The 15,094-nt window shown below is 47.6% G+C and overlaps 1 protein-coding gene across 7 annotated transcripts in view; it reads right to left on the bottom strand.

The window, feature by feature from the left end:
- The window catches only part of SEPTIN6 (septin 6), a 34,483-nt gene that overhangs the window by 10,246 nt on the left and 9,143 nt on the right, over positions 1-15,094 (bottom strand). For all 7 annotated transcript variants that reach the window (XR_008468309.1, XM_054213431.1, XM_054213426.1 and 4 more), the window contains exons 3-5: positions 7,365-7,560; positions 6,075-6,261; positions 5,675-5,836 (exon numbers count right to left, since the gene is read on the bottom strand). Coding sequence is in view for 6 of the 7 variants with exons in the window: in XM_054213426.1 (XP_054069401.1) it covers positions 5,675-5,836; positions 6,075-6,261; positions 7,365-7,560 (545 nt within the window). In the remaining variant the exon portion in view is untranslated. The remainder of the gene's footprint in view (positions 1-5,674; positions 5,837-6,074; positions 6,262-7,364; positions 7,561-15,094) is intronic.

Below are 15,094 nucleotides of genomic sequence, written 5' to 3'. Positions count from 1 at the left end.
GAGTCTAGTCACTGGCCACTAGCCCAAGACAAGGGGGGAGAAGGAAGGGTCCTTTTTGGAAACCTTGTTAGTGCTACCACTCTATATCCTCTACCTGGCTGATCCTCCCAGCCACAGGTTCTCAGGTGAGATGAGCCAGTGCAAGACTAGCATCAGATTGACAGCTTGAACAACGTGCTGCGTGGCTCTGACTGCGGTGCTGTTCCGGGGGCTTGCCATGGCTGAGGAGAACATCTGCACAGGCACAGAAGCAATAAAAGAGGTCTTGGAGCCTTCTTGATTTTATCCCCCCACCACTCCCTCAGCTCACACTGGAGCACAAGACAACTCGCTCTATCGGATCATGAGATTGAAGTCCCTCCTTCACCCCCAGACTGACAGTTCTTTCCTCCCCACTTGCTTCAGCCCTGGTGAGGAAAGGCCAAACGTGTCCCTGCTCTGGGTCAGCCTCCTCATCCATGCGTGCCCTGAGGTCTGCCCCAGGCTGAGCTGGGAAGGACTCTGCATTCCCTGGGGCTGTGCTGACCCCGCCTCATGCTAAAACTCCACAGTGCCTCATGCTTCCTGCAGCTGTGTTGGGGCTCACCCTCAGCACCCCATCTCCCAAATCCTTTATCAAAACTCGTTCTGAGAAGCCCACAGGAGTGCCAATGGCTTTATAAAATCCTCATGATGCTGATGCTATGCACAGCCACTGCTAGATGGCTGCACAGCTAGAAGACAGAAGCAGCCAAATCCAGGGAACACATCCATGAGGAGGGATCCTGGAGATAGCAGAGCAGAGCTGTACCGCCACCTGAACTGTGCCTTGTTACGCTCTTCAAGCCAAGACACACTCCACAGAGTACAGCTGTTATAAGTACCTGAAGGCTGACCAAGAACAAGAGGGATTTGCTTTTCAAAAACTCAGAAATTAAAAATAGTCACTTAGTAAAGAAGACGGTCTCTGCAGAAGGCAGAGACTCTTAATAAGAGAATCACCCAGTACAAGCTCAGCAGAGTTGGAACAGAAACACTCTCAACACCTCTACAGCCTCAGAAGACCTCACCTTATACTCCCCTCAATCCCCAAACTCAGGCAGCCAAGCACATTCCCCAGACACTGCTATCATACTTCACTGCATTTATCTGCTGTGCAGTAAGTGAGATCTCTCCCCACTTCTGCTTGCTGATGGAAACTACATTGCATTCTGCCAAGCTGCGGAGAAGTCAAGTGCAGGGTTCCAGCAATTAAAAATAAAGTTGCCAGCTCCCTGCACCCACCCCTTCTGCTGAGTTTCATGCAGTGATGTTTGTTAGCTAGAGCTTTTAAAGTGTGCTGAGTTCTGGGTAATTAAAAGCACCCCAGGAAGCCAATTAAGATCAGTGACCCTGGATTCCTCTCAAGAGCAGACAGGGAAGCTTTAATTCCACAGGTTATCTGAAAACTTGGACAAGTTCATGACGCTGGTACAAGCGAAATATTTCAGAGATTCTGTTTTCTGCTTTCAGAGATCGGCTCATACCATCAAACTGCAAATAAAGGAACACTGCCTGCAAGCAATCACAAAGACAAACTCTTCAGCTTTTATTCCTTGGCCTCACAGCTCTCGCATAGGACACAGGCGGAGTAAGTGGGACTGGTGGTCAGTCTGATGTGGCCATGCTGGGCCATGCAGAGGCTCCATGGGTCCTCCTGGGTCACTCTCCATGCCAAGTTACCATTGCAATCACGCTGATGTGCCAGTGCCTGGAGGCATGCAGGCCAGCATGGAGCTGGGTCTGCTCTGCGCAGGGCAAGTTCCCTGTGGGAAAGGCCAAGCAGCAGAAAAAGGAAAATGGCCTCCCAGGTTGAAGGAATCTGATTTTCATCAGAAGGCTGTCTAATCACAAAGGGCAGGGGATACTAAATACTGGAGGGTAAAGAAACAAAGCTGTCTGAACTGAACAGCCTCCATACCACAACATGAGGGAAATTCCCCTAGCCAGCTTCCAAAGGAATAATTTGCTGCCTCATTTCTACATGCTGGAGTTTTTCCTGCCTTCAAGACAGACCACACACAAGCAGCAGCACTATCCACAAACACTTCTGCACATGGGGTTAAGAAGAATCATCATCAGTCCCTGTGGAGCCAGTCACTGCCTCTCCACCCGCTCCAAACAGGCCTTGCATGTCCCATGGCATCCTGTTGTGCAGCCACTGTCAGGCAGCCTGACAAGGGAGAGGGCAGAGACCCCAGGGCTGAGCAAGGGCCACACACCACCTTTGGCTGCTCTGGGAAGAACTGGAGACATCACCCCACAGGGACATACTGTCTACTGCCAGGTACTGGCTGGGCTCCTCACTACGGGATGCCATGGAACTGGTCTGTACCTGCGTCCAGCTGCTGGAAACTCTGAAACGCCCCAGGTACTAAACCCCACAAAGGCTATAGCCTCCTCTGCAGGTCTCACAGTGCTATTTCCAGAGGAAAAGCCACTGCAGTTCTGTGGCGCCTGAGGTCTCAGGCCAGCCACCGTCCCTCCAGGACACAGGATCAGACAAATGTTTGCAATGTGCTTCCCACTGGTGACCCTCTCCTCCACAGCCCACCAGAGCTGCATACTTCTCTCCTCTTCCCACCCTGCCGCCTCTGGGTGAGAGCTTCCAGAACTCCCTTCTGGCTTCTTCAAACTGTCCACGAGGAGCATCCCATGGCTGGCTTCTCCCCCAGCTGTTAATGCTTTTTTGTTTGCTTCCTATCCAGGTCTCTGTGAGAGTGAAGTAAGGGGATTTCCAAGGGACAAAGCGAGCAATGGGATTAAGAGGAGCAATCTGAGACAGTGGAAGAAACACCATGCTATGGCCACACAGGCACAGACCGAGCCTCGGCTGTTCACAGGCCCTGTCACCCTCAACAACAGAGTTGCTTCCTCCAGTGGTATCAACTGTTCGGCTGTTGTCTTTGCCAGTGAGAGAGTGCTGGTGATTTGCTTCTTCCATCAGCAAGGAAGCTCCAGCTCCCACCATGTGTGACAGCTCATGTAGCTGCATGTGGTTTCATTTAACTAGCAGGTGCAGGGAGAATATTTTCTTCAGTAATTACACTAATTCATTCAAAATGGAAAAGCCAATAGGGAGCTGAAAGAATAGGAGAGTTTGTTTTTCTTATTTAAGAATAAAATCCAGATGGGAAGAGACCTAAATAATTTTGTACAGTGTTTTCTCTGAACTTGTAAATACATCCTTGGTGGGATTCTCAAAAAGACCAAATCAATTTCAAGGAAAATCAGGCATCTTGTTCTGAAGATTTGTTTAATCTGATTATTTTCTAAATACTTCACTTGATGCCTTTGTTCATGGTTAAATACTTTTGTTTCTGATTGTGATGGCACAGATTTTAAATCCTTCAGTTAATCAGTTCCTGACAGACCCAGCAATGTTTTCTCTGTTTAGTAAGCCAATTTGGAATGCAAAATACTCTGGAAAAAAAATTCCTAATGCATCCAGCACAAGTGGATATAATAATGTAAAATGCATATGAAATAGTGAGTTTGCATATTTTAAAGCCTAATTTTACTTTTCATGCAAAAGACAACTAATGCAGGTTATAAGCAAAACATTAAGTAATCAAAAGACCAGTATCCATTTTCTCTGTGATTAAAAAAGGAAAAAAAAAAAAGTAACTGATCCAGAGAAGCTGCTGGTCAGCAAAAAGTACTACGTGAGCATGACAACTGGATTTATAACCTTTCAAAGATGTTGACCTGTAAGAGGCAAAAACAATGCAGCTTTCTGTAGGGAAGTACAAACACAACGATTAAGGCAACTGATTTAAATCAAAGTTTCCCATTCCTCAATTTTAAACATGACTAAATTGTCAATTTAAGTCACAAACCTAAATCAACCCACCCTGGCTCTTTTATTCCCTCTACAAGCTCATCTCCTGACCTGAAGCATAAGCAGATTTGTCTTATGTTGCTAATAAAATTAGTATTGGGATGAAAGTTTTCCAGGTCTGCAAAATTGCCTTGATCAGATTCAGATTCTGGCCTGCTTAGTCTCCATAAATCTGGTAATTATGATTTATAACAGTTTAATGGAGGATTTAAAGAGCTGATCTCTCTGTACAGCAGCTGACACAACCCAGAACGTCTACAACCCAAGACAGCAATTCCCTCCCAGGAGACATGTGAATGGCTGAAAGGAAAGACGAGCAGAGGTTTACCTCCACCCTCAGAAGGGCCAAGGGAAGAAGATTTCTCCCTTTATCACTGCACCTCTGGTTCCTTAAGGGTGGAGTGATGTGCATGTTTCCAGGAGTAACTGTATTCCTACACAGTGAGAGCACTAAGCACTGAAAAAGACACCATCTCAAAACTACTCTGACCAGGAAACCACCACTGACAGCTCTTACATTAGGACAAAATTCATGTTTCTTTCGGGCCTCTCTGCAACAGTCTACAACTATTAATATTAGATCAAGAGACAACATAAAAGCATGTCAGCTAGGCCTGTACTTCAGCAGCAGCAGTTAAGCAAGCAACTTCCCCTACTTGCTTTCCTGTAAAAAGCCATCTGGAAAATGGGAGCGTGGTCAGGATGCGCTGCCAGAGGGGCCAAGGGACAGCTTCCTCCGCCTTCAGGGAGCCACAGAGGGGCACCCACGACGCTGGGAATGCCAGAGCCAGAATAAGCACTTGCAGGCACCTTGAGACATGTTTGGCCTGAATCGTATACCATTTTTCACATGTTGCTGGTTAAGTTGCATACCTCCTTGCAACAGGGTCCTGGAAGTTCACTGGTGGGGGGGCATCAGATGATGCATGGGACAGAAATCAAGAGAAACCCTTGAGCTGAATGGAGTTAGACGCTGGGAAAGTATCTGGGGGAAGCAAAGCATCGTACAGATTCCCTCTCTTCTTATATACTCCAAAAGTGACCAAAAGCAGATGTTTAGGGAAGACAAGGGCCATTGGGCTGGATGGGCCTCTTGTCTTGCTCTTGTGTTTTATTTCTCACGTCACCCCTTGGATGTAGCTCAAAGGACACCACTGCTCTAACCAGCCTCGTTGTATCCCCCCTGTCCATCCATTCTGGCCAACGGCACCAGAGCCAAAAGGCCAAAGCAGACCAAGGACCTAGGCTAAGTAACGTGATCAATAATAAAACAGCAACTTAGTGCCAAAAGGAGTCACAGAGCCAGCCAGGTGAAGGAGCTCTGCTGCAAGGACAGCCACAGGCAAGAGGAGACACCCATGGAGGCAGGGCTTTGCAGGAAACACCAGCCCAGGAAAGCAGAACAGTTTGGTGCGAAAAACGCAGGGTGAGGAGCAGAGAAGTGTATGTCTGTAGACAGCATGCCCCTCACACCAGACAGGTAATACCCGTCTGACCAATTCACAACCCGGGACCGTCCTTGCCCTGCACAGCCAGGCCTCACCATCTGTCCGATTTCCTACATGTCCCTCAGCAGATATACATTAGGACAAGGAAGGTGTTAAAAGACAGTTTTCTGACTAGAAAAGCCCACCAGACAGGCAGTAGCCTACCACAAGGCTCTCCTAACCTAGGATGACACTAGGGGATATCCCTGTGAAATCCTCTGGTTTTAAGACACAAAATAAAAGGGAAAGTGGATTTAATAAGCACTCCAATATGGGCCACCAGCCCCTACAGTGACAGTGCTGTTCTGGGCGGGGAGGAAGCACTTACATTCATTGTCCCATTTATTTCCGCCACTGATTCGTCATCTGTTGGGAACTGGTAGATCTGAACCCCATTACTGACCAGTTCGCTTGTGATTTTAATTTTAAATTTGGTCAGCTCACTCTTGGAAATGGCATCAGATTTGGCAATGATGGGAATGATGTTCACCTAGAAAGGAACAGAGTGGTAAAAAATCCTCAGCTTTGCTCCAGGGAGTTTTTCCAAGTCTGCAATACAACTTACAAAAACTTAAAAGTGCTCAGTAAATCTACAGGATTTATCTGCCAATCCAGTCATCTCCACTAGCATAAGGGCTATTCAAGGTGGGGAGATGCACCCTGGAAAAGCAGCGGCCTTTCCACCACACGCAAGGTGAACCTGCCCAGTAAGAGTTAAAAACACCTACCTTGCTGTCAAGTTTCTTCATTGTTACCAAGTCCAGGGATTTCAGCGAGTGGCCTGTCGGAGCAATGAAGTACAAGCAAGCATGGATCCGGGTGTCATGGTAGTTGTGCAAGACCCTTTTTATCTTCAGTTCTTCTTGCAAGTAGGCTTCAAACTGAGCATCAATGAACTCAACGATGGGCTTATAGCTTTGGTGAATAGAAAAGTTATACATCTCACAGTCAGAGAGGTAAACTGACAGTGCTCCTTTGCTTGCTTTTAAGAAACAAGCTGCTTGTTAGATTTCACTTCGCAAGACCAATTCTCTCAATCTCCCTTCCTCCCCACCCGTAAGAAATTTGAAAGCTACACTACTGACAAAGAGATTTGGTGCTACGTCAGACTCTAGTAGCCTGTTTGACAAAACACAGGACTGGAGATTCAGCAGAGGACAGGAGACACATCATCCTCTGCAGGGAAAGTGGACTCTGATACTTTGAAATGTGAAGATGAGAGACTTTTAAAAGGCAGGATAATGTAGACTCATTCGCAACAATGTGTAACCCTTGCTTGCACTCAAGGAGTCCTGCAGGTGGAAGACACATCTCCATTCAGTACTTCCTTTCCCCAGTACTCTGGGGCAGGAAATCTCTGCAACTCCCTTGTAAGGCCATCTGAAATACAGAGCCTGTCGGACTCACAATGTAAAGGATACCAGTACATCTTAAAAAAACCTAAAATCTAAGAGACCCACAACAAAGCAAATCCCATCTGCGATGCCTCTGTGAAGACACACCTTGGTGGAATCACACACCCCTTAACCGCCAAGCTCCAGCCACGCTGGGACGGGAGCTGCTATAGATACTTCCCCCAGTGTATCTCACTGCACATTTATTGTGCTTATTTTCGCAACACGGAAGAGCCCTGCCAGAAGTGGCTGTTAAGCCAAGCGGTCACTAGACCACACTAGTGGTTTTGTCGGCAGCTTGTGGTCAGCGCAGCACAAGGAAACAAGCACAGATGCCCTAGAGCTCTCCACTCTCCCCACCAGATGAATTTGGGCAGAAGGCTGCCAGCAGGGCAGATACTGCAATGACAGCATAAGAAAAGCTGCTTTGATAGCTGGAGCAGTGCTGACACACCACAACCTGTGTCCTCTCTTCTACCTGTCCCATCCCAAAGAGATGACACGGACAACCCATATGCAAGAAGGAGAAAAACTTTACAGCGCAGTCTGGCCTAACTAGGGCACAGGAGAGACCCTGCACGAGAAAACCAGGTCACAATACAGCCTCTCTCCCCCTTCACTTACCTGTCCTCTTTGTTGATCTGATCCCCAAAGCCCACTGTGCTCACAATAGTCAGTTTGAGGTTGACGTTGCTCTCCTGCAGGTCGTAGGTACTGGATTTCAGCTGGACCCCAGGCTGTGAGTGAGATGCTGGGTCACCTTCAAACTTGGTGTTGAAAAGTGTGTCCATGAGGGTGGACTTACCAAGGCCAGTTTCCCCTATTGGGGAAAAAGAGAGTTGAAATATTGAATATTAGTATGGCTTGGCCTTTCAGCTTCCAAACATTAACAGGGGTGAAATTGTAGCAGATGAAAGCAGATCTCATGCTCCAAAGGGATCGTCTGGCAAGCAGAAAGCTGAGCACAATGGGAGCTCTGTATTCCGGGCAAATTACATTTCACAGTCTAATGGCCATTAATATCGTTAGAAAATAGAGATGAAAAGAAAGAGGTGAAAAGGCAAAGAGGAAAGCATCGTTCAGATCTTGCATAAACCCACAACTACACTACAGAAGATGTTGTTTTCATTAAATAGTGGGAAGGGGAATAGGGCTCATTGCCATTTCCAAAAAAAGATGCTCCAGATCAATATGCCTCTAATAAGCAGCCACTGAATTAGCCTCCTTCTGTGCAGAAACACTGAGAAGTGGCTCCAGTTCTACAGGAAGTTTTGCAGTTGGTTTCTTGTACCCAGACTGAATTGAGGGATCAGCCTTCTAGACTGGGAGGGGAGATTTTCTGTAATATCTGGTTTTCATATCTTAGGGGCTACATAAGCTATGCAATACTCCAAAAATCTGCTTCCAAAAGTTCTGCAGCATTGAACCGCTATTTGGATTCCATCTATCAAAGGGGAACTATTTCCTTGTCTGGAAGGAAAAGACAAATCCCAGAGACCAGTCTTAAATTTGTTTTCGATACATCCCAGGAAGAACAAAACAAATCCCTCTGTGCGCTTATTTCACAGGGCTGCCTCCCTTACCATGTTCTGACAACAGAGCCAACCTTCCGAGCTCAAAGGATCTGACTTCATGCTAAATCCGTAAGCAGTCTGGCTTGCTGCCCTGTAATGGCTGTTGTGTTTTGGGGAAACACATATTTCTGAGCTGCCCAGCTGGCTTTTGCTGAAACTTCGGGAGCTGGATGAACCCCACCCACTGCGAAGGCTGCTCTTCCAGCCTGCTGCAGGACCATGGGGAGACTGTGTCTGGCTGAAGCAGTCTTCCCCTCCCTCCCCGAGCCCTCAGCTCCCAACCAAGACAACTTCATCATTTTCCTACTTTGCTCAGAAGAAAGAAACTTCTTATTTTTGTAGGCTTAGAGCTCTGCAACAGATCCAAACTTACATGAAATGCCCAATTCAACAAGGGGAAACTCCTCCCCGTCCTCCCCCAAACAAATCTCCAAGCCTCACCCCTGCAAGCAGGCAAATTCCTTGGCCCCAGAAAGGACTTCTCTCACTCCGGGCTGAAGTACATGACAGGCATGGCAGGGCAAACATCCACTGCTCTAGGAACTGAGCAGTCTGATCGGTAGGATCATGTATCAGGTACCTTTCCAGAAGGCAGCAAGACTCACTAACATTTGAAAGTCAATGTACACCTTGAGCTGCAGAGCTGCCCAGGAGCCAGCTAAGAGTTTGTGCTCCATCACCGACTGATACCAGCTACAGCCAGAACAGGCACAAATCCAGTTGCCCTTCTCATCAATCTCATTTGCAACCCAAAGGGGAGAAGAGGGAGTCATCACTAGGAGCTGGTGCTGCTGCAATCCCTTGTGCTACCTTAATGCACAATTAATACAGCACCGCTGACCAGTGTGTACCGGCAGTAGGAAGGGAGAGGGACCCTGCAAAGCACAAGGTTATCTCTTGTCGCTAGAGGAATGAACTGGACCATCCAGAAGACTCACGGATGATCACAGCAAGCCTTTCATTGACTTGGAGTCTCATGGTCTGGGGCTTTGGGATACCATTTGCCCCAAATGGGGAGCAGGTGCACACAGCACAACAGACCAGAGCATCGCCACAGTTCGGATGGGGATTTTGAGAGTTAACAGCAGACAGCCCGCATGACCTGCCAGGCCTTTCTCAGGGATTCCAGGAAAACAGCAGCATAAAAAAGGACAAAAATCTAAACAGCCTGAGAAGGCTGCAGCATTTCCAGAGCCCCTGCCAAGGGATGGGTGGGACAGAGCAGGGAGTCGGCTGCTTGCCTGCGAATGCCAGGATCCTTGATGGAGCATCTCAGGACAGGGGAGCTTGTCAGCCCTGGGGTGTGGGAGCATCGTCCACACATCAGCCTGCAAACCCCGCCCTGTGCCACCGTCCTGCACTCTCCATCCCACAGCCTGGCGGGCCCCAGAGCAGGGTCAGATCCAGCAATCCATGCCCCAAGCCTCCAGGGCTGCAGGACAGGGTGACAGGGGAGCAGCAGTGACCGGGGCAGGGAGCTGCTCTCTGCAGCGGATACACAAGGTCGCCTGTAAATCACGCAGGCTTCCGGGCAGAACACCCTGTAAGCCAGCTCTTGTTCCTGCCTCCCTCCTTCTTTGGGGCGAAAGGTGTTCACATGAGGCCAAGACTATTGTTTAAACACATCCTGAACCTGCTAATCATTGCCTACTTTAAATTGATCTAATGTGTTGTTTCCAGCAGGAGTGATTTTAACTGTCAGAGGGGCCAGGAGAAGGGCATAAGAGATGCAGGCAAATTTTTAAGACAGAACATGCTTTTATACTCCGTACCAGCTACGCAGGGCCAGCAAAGGCAACTTTGAATTCACACACTGAGGTTTTCCTTCTGGAACTGGAAGATCTGAACTGGTGAGGCATTTTTCCATAGGTGGGAGTTGCCTATCCAAACACCCACAACTTCATGTTTAAAACACAAAACACCCAGCTACTAACACGGCGTCTCAAACATGAGGTCTGCACACCAGATACGACACTTGGCCAGCAGATACACCCATCCCCGCACCGTGTAAGCCCACTGACATGGCATGGCACCAAAGCCTGCCAGGGAAGAGGAGGACAGAGGAGAGAGGAATGACTGTCTCAGCTAAAAGAAATACAACGTTAACACTGACAGAATGACATGAGATGGTAAAGACTGAAGATGTTTATACAGTGCTTCACTGTGTTAAATACGACCAGAGCTAGGGAGCAGTGCTACTCCCAAGGGTAAAATGACAGAAGGGAGGATTTCTGAATCTCCCGGGAGTTTCTGCCTCACACAGAGGCAACTTTCTGCTGGCTGGAAGATGTAAGTGGTGCCAACTGCTTCTTGTAAGGACAGGAGTCCAGATGGAACAGATGGTCTGATGAAAAGGACAAGTAGTCTGTGCTCGTTCCAGCCGACAGCGCTGGAATCTTCTCCGAAAAGCAGAAACTATGAATGGGGATTAAGGAAGGCAGAATTACCGTGGAAGAAGCAATGGTCGATGCAAACTGAGTGAGAAGCATCCCTGTCAGGGAGATTATTTCCTGAATTATCTTATAATAATTCTCTAATCTCTAGGCTTATAGGCACACATGTGATTTGATCTCCAAAACTGTACTTAAGGATTATGCAATTCCACAGTGGCCTGCACTCCCAAAACAGGGCTGACAAAGTGCTGTGGGGAGGACAGGGCAGGGAGAGAGTGACCTTTACTGTTAGAGTTCTGCACCAGGAAGCTCTGACAGCTACTGAAAAGCTGTAGCATTGTGCTTTTCATCATGGGATGGATTTTTACTGTTAAGTCCAACAATTTTCAGAGACATGCAAAAAAAAAATGACAAGAGACACCACACCAGTCAGGCTCAGGACATGCAGCAACCCTACACCAGTGCCCAGAAGGCACCATCCACTCTTAACACTCGACAGCCTGCCAGGCTAGAGACACAGTGCCTGGCTACCCACACCTCCTCTCAGTCTCCTGAGACACGCTCCCTGCTCCAATTGCATGTGCCTGTGGCACCTTCAGTGCTCAATGGAAACAGTTCATCAAATCCCTCAGTGATGGAGCAGTGGCACCACTTGGAAAAACACAGCTGGGACAAGCGCCACTCTCCTCCCCACAGCTCTTCCACAGAGAGGTCCTCTGCTCTGGGACCAGACTGCCCTCCCTGTGTTGCCTGGGTGGGACATCGCTCACACTCTCTGCGGCTCTCCAGCTTGGTGACCAGGCAGAGCCTGTGCCAAAAGACAGCAAGCACCAGTGCTGCAAGGCATGAGCAATCCTGACATCGGTACAGCAAAGCGACATGTCACGCTGTGCAGGCAAGCGACACAAGGGCTACCCACAACCAGCTATGCTGGGTGAGATGGAGATGAGGTGAGGTGAGAGGTGGAGGTGAGATGCTACCATACCCATCTCCGACACTGGCCAGCAGCTAAGGTGGAGGAACAGAAGAAGCTGCACCCACAGCAAATGCTCCTTCCTTTGGGAAGCTTCCCAAACCAAAACAGCTATCCTTATGCTGAATGCACTTTCATGGCTTCTTCCTTCCACAGAAATTTTGTCATCCTAAGCACCCTGCAGCAGTAAGCTGAATTATACACCACAAAAGCTGCACCTCCTTTTTTTGTGCCTGGCGATTTAATTTGCTTTTCCCTAGGACATGTTAAGTGAAACAACAAACAACTGCTCACTGGCCCCCCTCTCCACATCACTCAGGATTTAAGAGGCCCCAGTCATATCATCCTCAGTCAACTCTCTGGGAGGACAGAGGAGTTGTTGGAGTATTTCCCTGTTCAAAGGCATCAAGCAGTTTTCATGAGAGCGTCCTTTCTCGAGAGAGCAAAACGTGTCCTTCATGAGATTAACAACAGTGGCTCCAGATACCAAATAACTCAATCCTAAAGAAAACGTATACGCATGCACACCCCTTTCATGTGAAGAAACGGGAGCTAATCCAATGAAGCAGGTTTGTTGAGACAAGCCCTGAGGCAGCTCAGCCTGATAAGGCCATCTCTCATGGAGAGAGGAAAAAATAGTTCTTTTCATCTGACAGGTGTACAGAGATAGCACACAATTCACCCACCGCAAGGGAAAGGCTGGGCAGTGGGGGCAAGAGGAGCAACCCAGGCTCACTAAAGATGCTGAAGCACCTCAGAGGACTACCCAGCTCCTAGACGCCGCCGTCCACCCCAGGGGACCGTGGAGAAGGGACAGAAGGGGCCCAAGGAGACCGATGGCTTTTCAGTTGGAGAAACCCTGATCTCTCCTCAGCTGGTTGCAACAGTGACCACAAAAATAACCACTGGGCAACTTCCAGGCTGTACAGGTCACAGAAAGCTGCCTGCTGGGGAGCAGACAGCAGCTCTGCACGAGGAAACCTGTGCACATCCCTCCCTTCCCCAGCCGGTGAGCGCTCCCACACACGAAGGGGCTCACTCCTTTGGAGTGAGAGACCTCAAGCAGTTGTGGTACAGCCCCTAGGAAAAGAGAAGGTATTTCTGCCACAAAACAGCCATTTCTTGTTGCACTGAAAAGGCTGGTTAGAACAAATCCCCCACAAATCCTGGGAGAGGAAGTGGGAAACTCCTGCTTGTAACGGGATACTAGTCTAGTGTAACTTTACCCTGGACAAAACTGAGAAAGTTTACATTTCAAAAATGTCACCCTATTCTTCCTCTTTCTTTCCCCCATCTCACTAAGAAATACAGTCAGCACAGAAGGTCTCAGGCATTAAATATTCCCCCAGCCTTTGCACTGAACTAAGAGGCAATGAACGTTTTATCATAGAAGCTTTAGGAGGAAAATGGTTGCGCTGAGGAATAAAATATCAGAGAAACCATCCGCAACCCCTAACTTGTTATGAGAGGTTTGCTCATTTATTCTATCTTTGGCTCTAGTCTCAAAAGGGAGACAGCTTTCAGCATGAGAAGAGCTAAAAATTGCTCCGCTCTGGACATGCTGCTGAGAGTCGTTTCTGAAGCTTTCCTTGGCTCCTTCAGCAGGAGCTGGAGGAATCAGTGGCTCAGATCCAGTATGGCGCAGAGCAAAATTTTCATTGTATTTTTCCTCCAACAGATGCCATGCACAGCTGAAAAAATGGGGGGCAATGAAGTGTCTTTCTATCACGCTTAGTGGCCTGACTATGATATTAGTTCATCTATTTGTTGTTTTGTTGTCTCCAAGCCTCAATTGCTCCCTGTTCTTTCAATTTTTCACCCCAAACTCCTACTGTACAAGTAAGACCCTACAGAATAAATGTCAGATGGACTCTGGGACATTTTGTTTTCTTTCTCAAAGATGTTTAAGAGTTTGACTTTGTTACCACAAGTTAACAGAGGCACCAGGCAACTCTTAAAAGACATTTTAAAGCCTGACCTCCTCAACTCAAGATTTGCAGATCTTTTTCTAATGAAGTTTATTGAATTTTTCTATAAAGTTTCTTTATTTCAAGATTGGCCATGTCTGTGTTATTACTATTCATAAAAATCTGACATTAATAACTAAGGCACGTTGATCTTGGCGAGCCCTTGTTATTCAGATCAACAAGCGATTAATACATTCCATTTCTGCCCTGCAAAGAGGAAAGCAGAAGCATTCATCTCCTCTGCACACATCAAAGCGAACATATAACCACAGAAGGCATCCACTGCCACACCTATAACTTGTAGAAAAAAGCACAGCAGCTCAATAAGTGCAGAAAGAAATACTTAAAGACTTCAGTCTTTGGGCAAGAGTTTCCTTAGGTCATATCACATTCACGTACTGTGGAAATCACCTAGCTACTCAGCCTGACACTGACCTCCACTTGTCAGCAAAGTTTATCATCTCACAGGAATGCCGTTGTCAGGGAAAGTTTTCTTCTCAGCTCCATTTAACAGGGCTCAGCTCCCCTCTCCTCACTCTACTCCTCTCGTCTCAGACTTAACCCTGTGCTGGGCAAACACCAGGTCCATACCATGACATGGATCTCTCACGGGAGGAGACAGACAACCTTTGTGTGGGTGCGGAGCTGACCACCAGCTGAGTCCCCAGGAGGCATCCACAGCTGCAGCTCTCCTCTCTGTCATGCCAGGCACTGCTGAGACCATCTGCGGACAGGGCTTACTCTGAGCAGCCGTGGCCACGCAATAACCTCTTGCTCCCAGAGGCAGGGCGCCAGCATCAGTAAACCAAACTAATTGTCCTTTTAGACAATTATTAATTCCCTATCAATAATTTCCTTATCCACCTCACCAAACTAATGTACCAAAGCCATACAAGATTTTACTGCTACCCAGGAGTGCCTCCGAGAAGGGACCATTTGGGATCCTAACCCGGGGGAAGACCTGTGAGACAGGCAGACGCTGCAGGGACAGACACCAAGTCCTACTGCAGCGCCAGGCCCCAGCTGAGATCCATACCACATGGCAGCTTGGATAATCATCTGACCAGCTAAGGCTTGGCCAGACACTATTTTAATTGAAGTATGCACAGAAGGGAGGAGAAAAAAAATAGCTTTTACTGATTTAGAGGAGCATGACTGGTATTTTGTTAAAATAATTACAATAATAATTCAATACCTAACCAAACAAGACCTCAGAACAAAGTTCTCTGGCATGAGTACCAATTTTCTTTTAAAAACATGAAATTCAAACATACTAGGAAAATAAAGATCTTAATAAAACCCTGGGATTTTACACATTTTATTTCCATGGTTCACTGCTTGGTGGAAAGCCATACTGCATAACCCCAGCAGGGATTTCCCAGGGCACCAGTAAATCTTGTTACTGAAAATAGACAGAACAGTTGGGGAAATTTAAATCAAAGCTACC

This window comes from Rissa tridactyla, chromosome 9 (assembly GCF_028500815.1).
Source record: "Rissa tridactyla isolate bRisTri1 chromosome 9, bRisTri1.patW.cur.20221130, whole genome shotgun sequence".
In the NCBI taxonomy this organism is placed as follows: domain Eukaryota; kingdom Metazoa; phylum Chordata; class Aves; order Charadriiformes; family Laridae; genus Rissa; species Rissa tridactyla.
The sequence above is the reverse complement of the archived record's forward strand: the minus strand, read 5'-3'. Positions and strand labels throughout refer to the sequence as shown.